The 16,892-nt window shown below is 49.0% G+C and overlaps 2 protein-coding genes across 17 annotated transcripts in view; one reads left to right on the top strand and one right to left on the bottom strand.

The window, feature by feature from the left end:
• Positions 1–6,218, top strand: part of GABPB2 (GA binding protein transcription factor subunit beta 2) — a 34,875-nt gene extending 28,657 nt beyond the window's left edge. For all 11 annotated transcript variants that reach the window (XM_072769231.1, XM_072769232.1, XM_072769221.1 and 8 more), the window contains one exon: positions 20–6,218. In XM_072769231.1, coding sequence (XP_072625332.1) covers positions 20–319 — 300 coding nt within the window. In that variant the 3' untranslated portion in view covers positions 320–6,218. The remainder of the gene's footprint in view (positions 1–19) is intronic.
• Positions 1–16,892, bottom strand: part of SEMA6C (semaphorin 6C) — a 29,709-nt gene that overhangs the window by 4,579 nt on the left and 8,238 nt on the right. For 2 of the 6 annotated variants that reach the window (XR_012004034.1, XR_012004037.1), the window contains 7 exons: positions 16,501–16,653; positions 16,109–16,282; positions 15,699–15,845; positions 15,381–15,458; positions 15,193–15,248; positions 14,978–15,022; positions 11,791–14,101 (listed from right to left, as the gene is read on the bottom strand). Coding sequence is in view for 2 of the 6 variants with exons in the window: in XM_072769207.1 (XP_072625308.1) it covers positions 13,059–14,101; positions 14,522–14,617; positions 14,978–15,022; positions 15,193–15,248; positions 15,381–15,458; positions 15,699–15,845; positions 16,109–16,282; positions 16,501–16,653 (1,792 nt within the window). In the remaining 4 variants the exon portion in view is untranslated. Of the gene's footprint in view, positions 1–11,623; positions 14,102–14,521; positions 14,618–14,977; positions 15,023–15,192; positions 15,249–15,380; positions 15,459–15,698; positions 15,846–16,108; positions 16,283–16,500; positions 16,654–16,892 lie in introns of those variants that run through there. The other 4 variants (XM_072769207.1, XR_012004035.1, XM_072769206.1 and 1 more) reach the window with 4 other exon arrangements.

Here is a 16,892-nt window from a genome sequence, read left to right as displayed (position 1 = left end):
ACATGGTTTACTTTTACAGGAGGGCGCTGAAAGAGAGCTACTACAACAGCAGCTCCAGGAAGCCAATCGAAGAGCTCAGGAATACCGACACCAGCTCCTAAAGAAAGAGCAGGAGGCAGAACAGTACCGCCTCAAGCTAGAGGCCATGGCCCGACAACAGCCCAATGGAGTTGATTTCACCATGGTTGAAGAGGTGGCAGAAGTAGATGCTGTAGTAGTTACAGAGGGGGAGATGGAAGAGAGAGACATGGCAGTAACTGGGGCAGGAGGGACCATAGAGCCTCATCCTGCAGTTTCCTTGGAAACTGTTTCATCTTAATGTGCCAGGGCCACAACCTGTACTGTGTCCATCTTTTTCTCTTTTTAAAAGAAAATAGAGAGGACAGACATTGTATAAAAATTAAGAATGTCCTTAAGAATAAAACTATAGCTGGGTACAGTGCTTGGGCTCAGGAAGGCTTGCTATGCAACTGGAAAATTCAAAGCCAAATTTAGGGAACACTTCTTTTGAGGGACCAAAAGAATAAGGACCAAATTTCTCAGCTCACATCATTGCTTTAAGCTTAGAAGTAAAAGAATGCTGGAAATTGTGGGTTGATTGTTTTTTAAATAACTGACTTTGTATCAGAAGATTTAGATAACATTCCTAGTATGGACACACACAGAGCCTTTAATAATTGTACCATCAAGTGACCTTAAAATTTGTCTTAGGTTTACGATGTATACCTGATAGAAAAGAAAACTGGGAGGTGGATTAGAAGCAAGATTTTGGGAAGAGAAAGAAATATATTCTGCTTCCAAAGGAGCAGGCATTCCCCTCTATCCTGAATTAATTTCACTGAAAAGAAATTGGTAATTGCCTAATTCTGCATCCATTATGTGTCTATAAATCAGATGCCAGTTTAAGAAAATGAAGTGGAATATTTAAAAACTGGAAAGGGAAGAAAACTTGTTTGTGGGAGAAGTGTATGTAAATCCAAAATCCTCCAGGCTGTGCTTCCACAATGCTGGAAAGTGGCCAGAAAGAGGATTGTGGGGTTATATAACAATCTGGTCTTGAGATACAAACTTTGTTCTGGCTGGATTTTATAAAATTGCAATCAGGAGGGTAGTCTTTGCTAGAACAACTTGCTTCCAAACATTTATTTATATAATATCAAGCTTTAATATCAACTTTTTAATTTCATAAAATTTTTGTTGAGTTTTCTAAGTGTGCCTTTCTGTGGAGCTTATATGGTATCCTCCTAATTGCAAAAGAAGTCGGGAAAGAGGTGAGTGCTGATAGTGTTGGTGGAGTTTTGTTTCCATTTGGCTTGGGATGAGGAAATTGTTCTTTTTCCTCAAGGTCTGACTTTGTGCAGAGCTTTTGTGCTTTATGGGTGCCCAGTGTGTGTTGGCAAAGGAAATAAAAAACTAGCAGTGCCATAAAGTAAGGAACCAAAAATTTTGACTCGATAACTCCATCTGCCTGACTCCCTTCTCTATCACTATGCCTGCTCCCTTTGCTTAGACACTTTTTTTTTTTTAATTTATGATAGTCACAGAGAGAGAGAGAAAGAGAGAGAGAGAGGGAGGCAGAGACACAGGCAGAGGGAGAAGCAGGCTCCATGCACCGGGAGCCTGATGTGGGATTCAATCCCGGGTCTCCAGGACTGCGCCCTGGGCCAAAGGCAGGCGCTAAACCGCTGCGCCACCCAGGGATCCCTGCTTAGACACTTTTGGAAAGTGTTTCATTGCTGGGTTTTCTTTGTGCACCAGTTTGGAGTTTTTTCAAAAGAAAGAGGATATGGATAGAGAGAGAGGTTGTGGAGAGGTTACATTACAGAAGTTACTGTCTTTGAAATCGGACCCCCATCATTCTAGACCTGCTTGCTAGCTTTATTGTAAATTAGAAGAAACCAGAGGGATGTGCCAAGTAAACATTTGAATGGCTGTTTAGAATACAGTTTTTTTAATTAGCGATCATGGGGAAAACATACATTTTTAATTTGGAATAAAACTTGACAGTTAACATGGTTCTATTTACCTTGATTAGTGAGGTAATTTGCTGTGTTTTTCCAGAGGTGCAGAACCACTTGGGGCTCAAAATAGACTGAAAATATAACTCACCAAACCAAGTTTGACAAACAGAATTGGCTATTAGAGGCTTATAGGCAAAAATACCAGTTTTGAAATTAATTTTGGCTACTGGCCACCTTTACTAGGTTTCCTCCAGACTTGAGAGATTACTCTTGGTTTTGGGGGATGACGAAATAGCAAGAGAGAAGCCTACGTAAGGGCAGGGTGAAATTGTGCCATCTGCTGTCAAATTGTCCTTTTTCTGCTTGCGATGTTTTTCTTTTTTCTGAGTCCCTTTGTGAACCAGGTGCTAACAATAAGCTGCTATTGTGTGCCATTTCAGAGCCTTGGCTTAACTATTAGAGATAGAGGGACCAGGTGTCATTTTAGATATGTTGGTTTCTTTGTGTATATATTGACTTTAATTCCTCGCCCCCCCCCCCCTTTCCTGTTAAGGGAGTGGAAGTTAACTCTTCAGAGGATATCCAGCCCCAGCTACCGAACTCTCTGGGGTGACTTCTGACTGGGGTCAGGAGTTGCCATCCAGCGCTCCCTCCTGAGCATACAGAGTTCCTACTGTTTTGGGGAACTGTTCAGAAATTCTTATTATTCTCTTTCTGTAGGAGGTTATCATTCTCACCTAGAAAAATCTCTAATAGGGTGGCACAGGGGTTTGGCGCCTCTTGCAGCCTGGGGTGTGGTCCTGGAGGCCCAGGATTGAGTCCCACGTGGGGCTTCCTGTATGGAGCCTGCTTCTCCCTCTGCCTGTGTCTCTGCCTCTCTCTGTGTGTCTCTATGAATAAAGAAAATCTTTAAAAAAAAAAGAAAAGAAAAAAGAAAAATCTCTAATAATTCTATTTTTTTAAAAGATTTTATTTATTTATTCATGAGAGAGAGAGAGAGAGAGAGAGAGAGGCAGAGAGAAGCAGGCTCCATGCAGGGAGCCCTATGCGGAACTCAATCCCGGGACTCCAGGATCACGCCCTGCCCCGAAGACAAGCGCCAAACCACTGAGCCACCCAGGGATCCCCCTCAAGTTATTTTTTTTTTTAAGATTTTATTTATTCATTCACGAGACACACACACACACACACACACACAGAGGTAGAGACACAGACAGAGGGAGAAGCAGGCTCCATGTAGGGAGCCCGACGTGGGACTTGATTCCAGGTCTCCAGGATCACACCCAAGGCCAGAGGCAGCACTAAACCACTGAGCCACCTGGGCTGCCCATTCAAGTTATTTTTGATGATGGGGTCCTCTGAGATAGGGAGTTGGAATAAGGAAAGAGAAAAGAGAAACATCTGAAAAGGGAAGAGTAGCAAAAAGGTATTTGTTGTTATTTACTTGAAGTAGATCCTTTAGCATCCTGGGTAGGGAAATGGGATTTCATCTCCAGTTGTATTGCCATGGAGAGAATGGTAGGTCAGGATCCCTTGAAGTAGTTAAACATTAAATGAATTAATGGCAATACCATTTTATGATTTGCATCTTTCAGGATCAGCAATGAAAGTTGGGGAAAGGGGATCCCTGGATGGCTCAGCGGTTTAGCGCCTGCCTTCGGCCCAGGGCGTGATCCTGGAGACCCGGGATCGAGTCCCACATCGGGCTCCCAGTGTGGGGCCTGCTTCCCCCTCTGCCTGTGTCTCTGCCTCTCTCTCTCTCTGTGTGTCTCATGGATAAATAAATAAAACTTAAAAAAAAAAAAAAAAAAGAAAGTTGGGAAAATGTTGCTAGATCTTCTACGTTGATGGATCCCAATTGGCTTATTAACAAGATTGGATTACAGAGAATCAAACAACAGACGGGTGGTTCAGAGTTGGCACTTAAGCAGGAGAAACTTGGAACCTAGGATGATCGCTTACTTTAAAGCTGTTTTAACAATATTAGTATTAATTTATGAATTTTAGACTCTATATTTGGTCTTAAGCCTTACCCCCCAAAAAATAGGATGTCTTAATATTCTGTTCTTGTTCCTAGCTTCAGGGAAATTACTTATAAATATACAAATGTACATTCCCTTCCTATCACTACCTCTGTGGGATTTTTTAATTGTAATGCCAGAGTTGAGGTTTCTTAATGGAAATATGGGAGAACTTGACTTTAAGTTTTCTATGTTCTGAACTCAGTGCCTTAAAAGATGTTCTTTTCTCTATCAGATCCATGTGTATTTTTTTTTGTCGTTGCCTTTTCCCCTTCTTCAGCCTTACCATTGCATTATCAAAATGTTTGTGTCTGCTCAGTAATGTTAGAAATCCATGGCATCCAAAATTTCTTTCTTTATATTGATGTAAAAGAAATGAATTTATCAGAGGGCTCTACAGTTGAAGTTAAGTGCTCTGTGAGCAGGGCATTTTGAGTACCCATTTGCTGGGTGTACGTTGTTGTGTACATTTATAAATACATATGGATTTTCCCACTTTTCTCTTTGTTTGAGGTTCAGCTCTAAAGTACCTGGTATAACCTGGAAATATTTTTTAAGATTTTATTTATTTATTCATGAGAGACACAGAGAGAGAGAGAGAGAGAGAGAGAGGCAGAGACACAGGGAGAGGGAGAAGCAGGCTCCATGCAGGGAGCCTGATGTGGGACTTGATCCGGGGTCTCCAGGATCACGCCCCTGGGCTGAAGGCGGCGGTGCTAAACCACTGAGCCACCCGGGCTGCCCCATAACCTGGAAATATCTTCATTAAACACATTAGAGAGGGTTTCTGTGGCTTCACTAAACGGGCTGAGGAAGAAAAAGTTTTACTTTGGCCCTTCTCTGAGAGGTGTGCTCTAACCGATGTAATAAGAAACCTGAGGAGTGAAGCCCCTGAGAGAACCAGGATCCGGCTTTACAGAGATTCGTTTAGCATATGGTGTGATGACACCATGTAAGTTAAACAGTTCAGAGAAGTGTCAGGGGTAATGATGGAGCTGCCCATCCACAGAGCATTTCCACTCCTGTGGCAGCTGTTTTGACTGGCACTTGTAAAATCTCTTACACCTCCAAACAGAAAAGAGACCGTAGATAAAGGGTCATGGTACAAGGGGCAGGTATTCTGTATATCTATTTTCCCAGCTTAGAAATCTCATCCTTTTGAGAAATGATCATTTTGAGAAAGCTTATGTGGCTCTCTCCTAACAAACATCATTATGGACTTCCAGAGCTAGAAGATTTCAGGCATATAGTGAACTCTTCCAGAAGTTGAATATTGAGTAGAAATTGGTTTTTATCCAAATTTATTGGAGAATGGTCTTCTTGTGCAGACATCTTTGTATGGCTAGAAAAGGAGCTTTAGAATGGAATATATGTCAAGACCACCTGTATGCTGTTCTGGGCATATCATATCTGTTCTTATATCTCTCCATTTTATGTGATGAATTGGTACTCTGTTTCTTATGCCAATGTGTTTATTAAGAGATCAGGAGTAAGAAGGATATGAATTTGAATTAAGTAGCTTTGAGCCTCTGGTGGTACACTGCCTTTTGGGGGTAGGGAGTTACATTCCTAGAATCTACAGTAGCAATTTGGCTGTTTAATGGCAGGAACTTGTGATTCCTTATCTCTCTCCCCCTGCTTTCCCCTCTAAACTACTTCTGCGACCCCATTTGTTCTTACCTCATTGAGTCTTTCCTAGGCACTAGCACTTAATTAGTAGGTCATTTCTAATCTATGGGCCTTGTCTTTCCACTTGCCACTCCCCTCCTTCCCTATTACATATTTTCTGTTTATGCTGAAGTGGTTTGTTTCTCAGAATTAGTCTAGGTCATACTCTATATCCTGTGCTTCCTAGTTGGTTTCAGGCATCTTGCTTTACCAACAATAACGATAACTCCTTTCTCTCTGGCTTTGTCCTGTGGCCTGTCTTCCTGCCAAGGCCATTTATGTTGGTGGAGGAGAGAAAGAGGGTGGGTGGGTACCTAGATTCTTCTCAAAATGTTGTCAGTTTTTCAGGTTTTCTGACAGCTTTATGTACAGTATGTTTTAGGAAAACTTAAATATACTTTTCTTATTTAGGATTTTAATAGGGTTTGATTTTGATGAGGAAGGGTGTGTGTGGGGGGGGTGATCATTTATGTGTATATACACTTATACAGATCTATATTATATATACAATTTTTGTACTATCATTTAAAATAAAGATGTTTCTTAATAAAATGTCAAAGTCTTACCATCTCAGGGTGTCACTGAAATTTTTTACATCTCCTGGGCAAAAATTGTATCTAGTCCCTGATCACAGATAAATGTCAAGAGGAAGTTTTCTCTGTCTAGCTGAGCTAATGAGGGTGGAGCAGGGGGAGGAAACATGTGTATGGGGGAGTATTCTTTCCCCTGTTGTGGTCTTTTCTCTCTCATTCACACCCTCTGCATTTTCCTTATCTAGCTACTCCTCAGCTGGTATTCATAATAGGCAGAGCAAGTGGAGGTAAGGACTGAAGTGAGAATGGAGAGAGTTTTTGACTGGCTTGTTAGATTTACATCTTCCTCCGTTCTGTCAGCCCCCACTCCCTCCCCTAAAAGCAAACAACCAGGAGAAGAGCCCAGTAGCTGAAGGAAATGATTCTGTGCCTTGTGTGGGAGTAAAATCAATGCTATGATATGGATTGGGGGGGAAGGAAGGGGACATCAGGTTCAGGGAGGCTCGGGAATAGATTTGCTCCCTGGTTTCTCAGCTTTTCTTAGTTAATAAGGTGCTTGTTGCTATCTCAGTCCAATGTGGCATACATTTATTAAGTAAATATGAGTAGCAGTCTGGTTGTAGCACAAACCCCATTGATATCCAGGGCTGAAAAGACCCATTTGGCTGACTAGATGAAGCCCCCACCCAGGGCATAGTGTTCTCAAAAGATGCTCCTTTGGCAATAAGGATGCCTTTCTTAAATAAAGGAGGGTAATACCAAAGTCAAAAACATATAAGCATTTGTGTTCAAAAACTAGAATCTGCAAGTCAGTATTTAGGAAATTGAATACTTACCATGTACTAAGCTGTGTACAGATAATTGCTTTTTGGTAAATACATATAGTCAAAAAGCCCAGTGTACATATTAATTATAAGGTACATCTGCCAGAGTACCTCATGAATGTGTATACAGTCTTTGCATAGTCTGCTGAGAGAAAGAGAGCAGGCAAAGAAAAGAAGAGCAAGGACTTGAGGAGGCTTGAGGAATAACTAAAAATCTTACTGTATTAAGATCCTAGTGAGACAATCAGGAATGTGGGAAAGTTGGGAGATAGGAACCAAGAGTTCTCTGAAGGGTAATCTTTTTTAAAAAAAATATTTATTTGATGGAGAGAGAGCACAAGCAGGGAGCAGCAAAGGGAGAGGGAGAAGCAGGCTCCCTCCTGAGCAGGGAGCCCAATGTGGGCCTCAATGAGGGTCATCCAAGGCCCCAGAATCATGAGCTGAGCCAAAGGCAGTGCTTAACTGACTGAGCCATCCAGGCCCCCCTGAAAGATAATATTCTTTTTTTTTTTTTTAAGATTTTATTTATTCATGAGAGACACAGAGAGAGAGAGAGAGGCAGAGACACAGGCAGAGGGAGAAGCAGGCTCCAGGCAGGAAGCCCGGTGCAGGACTCGATGCTGGGTCTCCAGGATCAGGCCCTGGGCTGAAGGTGGCGCTAAACCACTGAGCCACCCAGACTGCCCGAAAGCTAATATTATTAAAGGATGGGAAAGAAACATGAATTAGGGCAACTTTCCTAAGATTGCCTCTGTGAAAATGAGCCCTTTACTCCGAGATCTGTAGGTAGAAAATGCAAGAGAAGGTTGAAGTGGGAGCAATTTAGTGATAACCACACACCTGTGTAGAGATTGTGTAAGGTATCTGATAGATAACAGAGTAAGTTTCTTAAGGCTATAAGGGACATCTTTAAGAAAATGAAAGTAGGTAACTGGGAAATTAATAGTAATGTCCAGTAAGCAATTTAAATACGTGTTTAAAATTTTTTAAGAAAAAAGACTCTAAAGGACCCCTGAGCAAGGTGTGGGGCTGCACTCTTACTTCCATAACCAGTCCTAAAGTTTAAGAAAGTTCTTACTATAAAGGAAAGTGATGTTTAAGAGGCCAATATTATAAATAATCATAGTAGGTTCTATGTGTTAAGAGTTTTTTTGTTTTGTTTTGTTTTTTAAAGTAAGCTCTTCACCCGGGTAGGCCGGGTGGCTCAGCAGTTTAGTGCCACCTTCCACCCATCCCGGAGACCCGGGATCGAGTCCCACATCGGGTTCCCTGCATGGAGCCTGCTTCTCCCTCTGCCTGTGTCTCTGCCTCTCTCTCTCTCTCTCTGTTCCTCTCTCATGAATAAATAAAATTTAAAAAAAAGGTAAGCTCTTCACCCAATCTGGGACTTGAACTCATGACCTGAGATCAAGTCACAGGCTCTACTGATTGAGCCAGCCAGGTGCCCTATATGCATTAAAGTGTTGTTACATGTCTGGCACTGAGCTAGGCATTTCACATATACACAAACATACCTATCTTGCAAAGTATGTATTATCTTCAGACTATAAATTTAAAAAAAAAAAGGTTGTGAAGTCCCTCAGGTTTAAAAAAAATGTTCTTTCTAAAACTACAGTTTCTACATAGTTATTGGTGTTTTTTCTACTGTAGTTTGTCCTTTAATCAGAATATGACCTTACTTGATTTTGGGCAGATAGTTAAGAAACTGGGGTGACGTAACTTCAAGCAGCTTTTTTTTTTTATAAACTGCTCAGTTTTGCTCCAAAACTAATACAGGAGACATCTCTACAAAGTTGCAGGCCAGCAATACTTAAGCAAGGAGAGTCAAGATAAACTCTCTTGCAGAGAATGGATGCAGTCTTCAGCTCTAGGTATGCTGGATAGCTTCTGTCTTTCCTTCCAGATTATTCTCTCCTCCCTCTATGTCTTTTTCTCTCTCCTGGGAGCTAACCTGCATGAATTTCATCAATGGGCTCCCTGCACTTTGGCTTCCACTTAGATTCAGCCAATAGGGAGCTCTGGCAGACACTGGAGGGAGAGAAAAAAACAAATCACTATATGGATTTCCCAGGTACCATTTTTTGGAGTCCCCAGGGCCTACCTATATTCTTCTTTAATTTTTAAAAAAGATTTTATTTATTCATTAGGGACAGAGAGAGGCAGATACATAAGCAGAGGGAGAAGTAGGCTCCATGCATGGAGCTGATGTGGGACTTGATCCAGGGACTTCAGGATCATGCTCTGAGTGGAGGGAGACACTTAACCAATGAGCCACCCAGGCGTCCCCTATCTGTATCCTTTGATTGAAAGTCACCTCCTCTCAACACAGCCTCTCCTTCCAGTTCTAAATAACCACTATCTCCCTTTGTCTTTTCCGGCCCTAAGGCTCTTACTATCCTCCAGTTACTGACCTATCCTTTGCCTACGCTTTTTAAAATCACCCCTTCATTATTTTGACCATGTTGTCTATTTCCTATTGGGACCCTAATACATGTGATAAAGGTAGGCAATCTTTTGGATTCATAGCCTGTTTTATCCATGTACTTCAAACTTACTCTCATATATGTAACCTTAAATTCTTACGAGTCAACATATCTGAAGGTTAACTGCTGGGTTAAGTAGCAGAAAGTGACTCATACCTGTGTGGTTCCCAAGTGTGGGTTAGAGGCATCAAGGAGACATAAATCTGAGAGACAATAATAGCTCAGGCCCCTGTGACTTAGCTCCCAAAGAACCCAGGATGCTAAACAGCTTTTCAAGCTTTGTGACTGTGGAACCTTCTGTGTTTCAGATCCCCAAAGTCTTATATAAGCTGATGGACTCTGCCTACTGGGGCCCTGGTTTCTCCATAACCTCCCAGGATGCCTCTGAAAAATCAGCTTAGAAATCCCTCAGGGTGATGACTTTATCCTCTTGTTGGCACATGCTGGTTTTTCTGAGACAAAGTTTGAACTAATATCCTAATTTAGAAAAAAAGAGTATCAACGGTATCCTTAAGTATTTAAGTATCCTGAAATTAAGGGGTCATGTTTATCTCTCTGTTGTCAGTGATAGTAATTTCTTTGAGTTCATTTCCTTAGTTTGTTATTCACTACTCTCTGTCAGGATGAGGTATTTCATGAATATTAATAAATTTCATACTTTGTAGTAGTCTACTTATTTTGGGCAAATAACCTTTTCCCACAAAGCACTTAATTTAAACCTGTGTATATATACATGTTGCTTTATAACCTCCTATTGGCACATATCCAGGCTTTACAAAAGAATTTGAGAGGATCCCTGGGTGGCGCAGCAGTTTAGCGCTTGCCTTTGGCCCAGGGCGCGATCCTGGAGACCTGGGATCAAATCCCACGTCGGGCTCCCCGTGCATGGAGCCTGCTTCTCCCTCTGCCTGTGTCTCTGCCTCTCTCTCTCTCTCTCTCTCTGTGACTATCATAAATTAAAAAAAAAAATAGAATTTGAGAGAGGTTAATGGAATTTGTCAAGGTCACACACAAAACTATTAAGTGGCAGAGTCCAAGAACTGTTGCTCACACTGCAACATAACTTTCACTGGACCTGCCAAGATTCTGAGAGTCCAGCTTAGGTCCTTTTGGCTAGAGAAGTCCCCATACTTTGTAAATGAACAACTTTCCTGATTAAAATGAAGCCGGGACTTTTAAACCTGTAAATTGTTGTTGCCTGCATAGAGTCACAGGATTAACTTTTCTTCTGAGTCTGTATTTAAACCTAAAGATCAGGGAGACCTGGGCGGCTCAGTGGTTGATTGTCTGCTTTTGACTCAGGTCATGATCCCCCAGGGTCCTGGGAGCAGGTCCCGCATTGGGCTCCCTGCAGGGAGCCTGCTTCTCCCTCTGCCTGTGTCTCATGAATAAATAAAATCTTAAATAAATAAACCTAAAGATCATTTACCCCTTTGTTGTGACCACCTCAAGAACTGAAGTATTTGTGAGACTTGTCCCTCAGAAGGCTGAGAAAGGTTGCAGCCCTAACATTTTTCTTTGTCCTGGCTTTCACACCTCAGTTTGAAGAGGATAATGAAGTCAAGTGATTGGAAAGTTGCTCCACTCCTTTCTTGCTCTCCTTCATCATCTAGGAAACTAGCAATGGTTTTTAAAGTATTTTTTTAAATTTTTATTTATTTATGATAGTCACAGAGAGAGAGAGAGGCAGAGACACAGGCAGAGGGAGCAGCAGGCTCCATGCACCGGGAGCCCAACGTGGGATTCGATCCCAGGTCTCCAGGATCGCGCCCTGGGCCAAAGGCAGGCGCTAAACCGCTGCGCCACCCAGGGATCCCTAGCAATGGTTTTTAAAGCATCTTGGGTAAAAAAAAATAAAAATAAAAAAAATAAAGCATCTTGGTATAAGTAAGACATCCAAAGAGCGGAAAACTGAGACCTAAACGACCTCTCCCATCTGGGGAAACAAGCTCCAGGCAGAGGGAGACTGGGGAACAAATCTGGCAGAACAAGGTGTGAGGAAAGTTTAGAGGGCGATTTGAAAAAAATCTTGGTAAAATCTGCAAATGCAGATTGTAAGAATACAAAAGATTGCTTAGTAGAAGATCGCAGAGGTAGGAGTCTAAGGTTTGGAGGAATCGACATCTCACAAGGTACCATGCTTTCTCCTTTAAGAGCATTTCTACATACATTTTAATTACTTGAGCCTCTCAAACCACCCTGTTTTTCAGATGAGGAAACTGAGGCTTAGGGCAAAGTTCTGAGTGGTCAGGATTACAGGTACTAAAGGGCAGAGCTAGAAACAAATCTCGGTTCCTCACCAAATTGTTCTCGACCGGCCGTTTCCAGGCCGAGGCAGTTCGGCGGCGATCCGGGAAGGGGCCGCCAAGGCTTCCTTCGCTGCAGGGCTCGGGCCGGCCTGCAGGCGGCGCCAGCGGGACGGCGGCCGCGGGTTCCAGCTGAGCCGACACTCTCCGGCCCCGCACCGGAGGAAACCCGGACTTACAAACCCGCAAAAGCCGGCCACTGCCTGCGCGAGGCTTTAAGTGTCCTTAAGCCCGAGGTAGTGGACGAGGCGGCTAGTTGTGCCCCCCTCCCCATTGGTCCTTGGGATAACAGGTTTCTTCGGCTTCGGCCAGCCGCGGCCGGAGGAACGACGGACGGACCCCCCGGGCCGAGCCTCCCGGCGCCGCGCTGGAGCGCAGCCCGACCGAGGGGAGAGGTCGCGCATGCGCACGAGGCAACACGCGCCGCCCCGCCTCGGGGTTCTGCGAGGGGAGCTAACTGCGCCCTCTGGCGCTGCCGCGGGAGCCCCTACCTCGGGTGGGGCCGAGTCCTCTGCAGCCCCCCTACCATGCGACCCCCACTCTCCAGATTCTTTAGGACAAGATTTCCCGTTGTGAAACTTAAGTCACTCGCGCTGCAGCTTAATTTTATTTCTCAAAGAACGCCCTCCCCCCACCCCCATGGAACAGGCTACGAAAACGTCCTCGGTGCAGAACGTGCTCCAGCGCCCTCCCCACCGCTGCGGTGGTGCCGTGGGTCTCCGGGGCCCCGGCTCATCTCCACACACCATTTCTTTGTTTGCCTCCTTCAGGAAACCTTTCCTGAGGAACCCCGGGAGGACCGCGGCCGTCCGCAGTCCTGGGGGCCGGCCCCCTCCACTCCGGGACAGTAGGCACGGCTCGGGGCACAGCTGCAGCGGAGGCCGAGGCTCCTACACAGTAGGAGGAGGCATGTCTCGGGAGGCCCGAGCACTCGACGCAGCGCGCGGCCCCGGCCCCGGCCCCGGCCCCGGCCCCGCTCGCCTGTCCGTCCGCCCTGCGGCCCGCCCGCGGCCCGGTCTGCGCAGGGAGCCCAGGGAGGCGAGTTAAGGCAGCTCGGCTGAGGGAGAGGGGAGTGGGAGGGCGCCAGTTCCCCCCGAAAGGCTGGCTCGCTGGAGGGGCGGGCTTCTCACCTCCCACTCCTCTCTCGAGGACAGGGGGAAAGACAGTCAATAAATAACCCCGAGGCGGGCCGGCTGGAGTGTGGGACACGGAGGGGCACGCCCCCGTCCCCTGGGGGCTCGGGCCTCACGCGCCGGCCCCGCTCAGAGGTGGAGACGGCTGCCGCTGGGCACGGCCTGCGGGGGGGCGGCCGCGGCCGGGGCAGGCTTCGGGGGCGGCGGGGGCTTCTCCACGTCCACCCTCTTCAGCGCGCGGCCCCGGTAGCCCTCCGGCCGGCCCAGATACAGGAGATGTCGCCCGGGGCCCCCGCAGTACCTGGAGGGCCCCCCCGAGGGGACCCGGGTGAGCAGGGCCGGCGGGGAGCGGTGCGTGGGGAAGGGCATCCTCCGGCCGCTCCCGACCCCCAGGCGCGGCGCCGGGGCGGACAGCGCGGGCCGGGCGGAGGGGGCGGCGCACTGGCCTTCGGGGGGCACGTCCAGCCTCAGCGGCGGCCCGCACTCCCGCGGGAGGAGGCTGGAGCCCGCAAACAGGACCGGGGCGGGGGCGGGGGCGGACGGGAGCGGCCGCGAGGCCAAGGCCGCCGTGGCCGGGGGCTCGGCCGCCTTCCTGGGCGGCTGCGGCCCGTGCAGATAGCGCAGCAGTTCCTCCAGCGTGGTGACTTCCACGGCCTGGCCGGGACAGCCGGGCGGCGGCGGCCTCACCAGCACGCGCGGCGCGGGGCCGCCCCCCGCGTTCCCGCCCCGCGCGCGGCCCGGGGCCTCTTTGGCATTGTTCCCGTTCTGGTTCCACTCCCAGGGGCTCCCGGCGTGGCGCAGGCGCTTGACCGGCAGCTCCGGCGTGGACTCGGGCGTGGGCAGGCAGGCCAGCTCCGGCGGGGCCACGCCGTCAGGGGGAGGCAGGAAGGTGGTGTAGAGCTGCGGTGTCTGCGCCCCGTCCCCGTCCTTGGACGGCGGCGGCTCTGCGCCCGCACCGTGCAGCCGCGCCAAGCTGCGAAGGGAGAGGGGGCGCGGGAGCCCCGGAGTCTCCACGTCCTTGCTCCGATGTCTGTGGGCTCGGCGGCAAGCGCAGGAGACCAGGAGGCCAGAGACCGAGGCGCCCAGGGCGAAGGCTGCAGCAGCACAGGCCAGGAGGAGTGGGATGGGGACGGAGAGGGAGGCTGAGGCTGGGGGGAGGTCCCGGCGCACGCCTGCTGACCGAGAGGGAGGAGGGAGGCTCAGCCCAGGTAGGTGGGCCTGGGAGGGCGAGTTTTCACCTCGCTCCTGCTGCCGCTCAGCTTCACTCCAACACGGGCTGACTGGCCGACCGTCCTCAGCATGACCTCCCCTGACCCCCTCAATGCACACAGGCCATCACACTAGACCTCACACGGGCTAGAGCTCGGGCCTGGGGAGTCCTGGTCCCAGCGCAGGCCCCTGTAGCCATGCCAAGAGCGAGTGCCAAACTCTGCCCATGCAGAAGGAGGTAAGTCTGAGATGCCCAGCTCTGGGGAGGGGAGGCTCCAAACGCGCATTAGTGAGCACCAAACGCTGTCAGTGAGGGGCTTAGAATTCTTCAAGAATCAGCAGCCCCACACATCACTCCTGTCCCTCCCAGCCAGCCCCCTTACCCTGAGTGTGAGCTCCAAGAGTGGAAGACTGGGGCCGGGGGTGGGCATCACTTGGGGGGCTGGGGGTCTCAGGGGAAGGGCCAGGACCCAGAAGCACTGGTGACAGAGACCAGGTCAGAGCCATTGAGGCTTCTGTTTTCCACCTCTGACACCTGATCGGTGGGTCCTCCCCACCCCTGCTTTGAAACCGAAAGTTCTGGAACTTCAGCCTTTACTCTCCTCTGGGCATGGGGAAGGCTCACCATGCAGGACATTCTTTCATGTATTTTTTTTAAAAAACACTATTTATTAAGCACCCTAATGTGTGCCCAGCACCAAGCTCTATGCTGGGTATCTGGAGGATGCTAACCCTGTTCTGAGACTCGGTGTGTGGGGTGCTGGTCCGCTGCGCTGGAGCACAGGCTGGGTGAGTGTGGGCCGAGCAAGGGAAGATGATGCGGGGATAGGCAGACTCACCATAAGCAGAATCCCCTGTGCCAGAGTGACTCCCCGTAGCTCCATCTATGAAGAAGCGAGACTGAGGGTGAAGATGGGGGCAGGGGGAGCTTCACGGAGAACCGAAGTGGGCAACTGTGCCACAGGGCACAGAATCCCATGCCTCGGATGGAAGCTGCCAGCCATCAGAGCCATGTGCAACTGTGGCCACGGCGGCCTCTGCCCTTTCTGTTTACCTTCACAGTCACTGTGTTCCAGGGATTCCTGGGTCCCAGCTGGATCCATATAATTCCTAGGAGGGAAACGGAGGTGGCTTAGTGCAGTTACACATCTTGCCCCCAGCCCCCACCCTGGCCCTCAGCCTCCTCTCCTAATGATGCGGACAGAACTTTCTCCTCGGCAGATCTGGGGGCCCCTCACTCACCCACCAGGTCCCCTGATATCCACACAGCCTCTGGAGCTATGCCATCCACAGTAGGGGTCCTGAGAAGCCAGACAGCTCCTGGGGAAACGGAGTCACCTGAGGCTCTCCATTCACATCACACCCCTGCCCACTCCCCTCCTCTCCCCCTGGCCTCCATGAGGTCCTGAGCCCATTCCCACCCTACCTAGCCCATTCCGCTTCTAGTCCCCAGGTACTGTCGGCTTGCAGGATGCTCCCTCCAACTGCCCTGGCATTTCCTGGCCACCCCCACCCCAAGGAACCTCCCCCAAGGGAAGGTCTGCCCTCAAGCCCCCTCACCTCCGACAGGCCCCATGCTGGGCACAGCGACTGAGAGGGAGGTAGATAATGCAGCCAGAAAAAGCCACAAAGAGCCTGTGACCTTCGGTGTCCAGCTCCAACCCTATGACTCGCCGGGCCGTTTGGGCTGCCCGCTTCCCATTGCACCTGGGGTGAGGTCAGAAGGAATCAGAGATGGAGCAGGTAAGGCTATTTTCTCCCTGGGCCAGTTAAAGAACAGAAGGCTGGCAGGCGCACCAGCACGGAACATAACTCCTAGGGCTGCCCCACCACACTATCTAGCTTCTTGCCAAACCACTCTACCCTACGGTTTCTGCCATGCAGAAGCCAATGCTGGGAGTTCCCACCCCATCCCCACATCCCCCTGACTCCTCACTCCCCCTTCCTGTTCTGCCAGACCAAGGCCTCACCTGGATGGGCTGTATGCATTGATCTCTTCCAACAGGACTGGCTCGCGTCCCCCAGTGGGCCCCCCTGGGGGCAGCACCTTCAGCACTGTCCCATCATTGGAGCCCAGGAACAGGACGGTGGTGTTACTGTAGGGGCCGGCCCTACCGTCCACGGCTAGCTGGGTCAGTAGGGCCCTGGAGGGATAGGCCTCTGTCAGGGCGACCTGACTGGGGGAGCTTGAGCATTTCAAGGACAGCCCCATGGATGGAGGCCGCTCCTGGATCCTTCCCCCTTCTTTCCCTCCACTTTCCTGGCTTCTTCCTCCCACCAATACAATTTATCTTGTGAGGTCAAAGAAGGAGAGTGGCTGGGGCATCGGGGTTGGGCAGTAGTTGTTTTTTTAGCAGCATACCTGCTGGTGAGGGTGAGCAGAGGCTGATGGGTAGCAGGTGGCACAGCGGGGTCCAGCAGTGGGTGAGCCTTGATGAAGGTTAGAACGTCATCAGGGAGGTCTCGAGAAGAGGGGAACAAGGCAGCCACACCTACTCCTGCACAGGATCCTGGCCTGGTAGGTGGTGAGAAGGGGCAGCATTAGGACAGAGAGCCAGGGCCTCCGTTAGGCTCTGTGCCCCCGCTGACTGCTCTCAAACATGATTGGTAACCTCTGCTCTCCCCTTCACACAGACATTCATACAGCTACTTCCCCTTTCTTTGCAGCTCTCCAGTCCCACGCCAACCCACTGAGCCCGCTCCCCATAATCCCATAGACCCTCTCTATAGTCTTGTATGGGAACACTGCTTGCT

The sequence above is a fragment of the Canis lupus genome, chromosome 12 (genome assembly GCF_048164855.1).
Source record: "Canis lupus baileyi chromosome 12, mCanLup2.hap1, whole genome shotgun sequence".
Classification (NCBI taxonomy): domain Eukaryota; kingdom Metazoa; phylum Chordata; class Mammalia; order Carnivora; family Canidae; genus Canis; species Canis lupus.
Note: the sequence above shows the minus strand (reverse complement) of the source record. Positions and strands in the feature narration are given on the sequence as shown.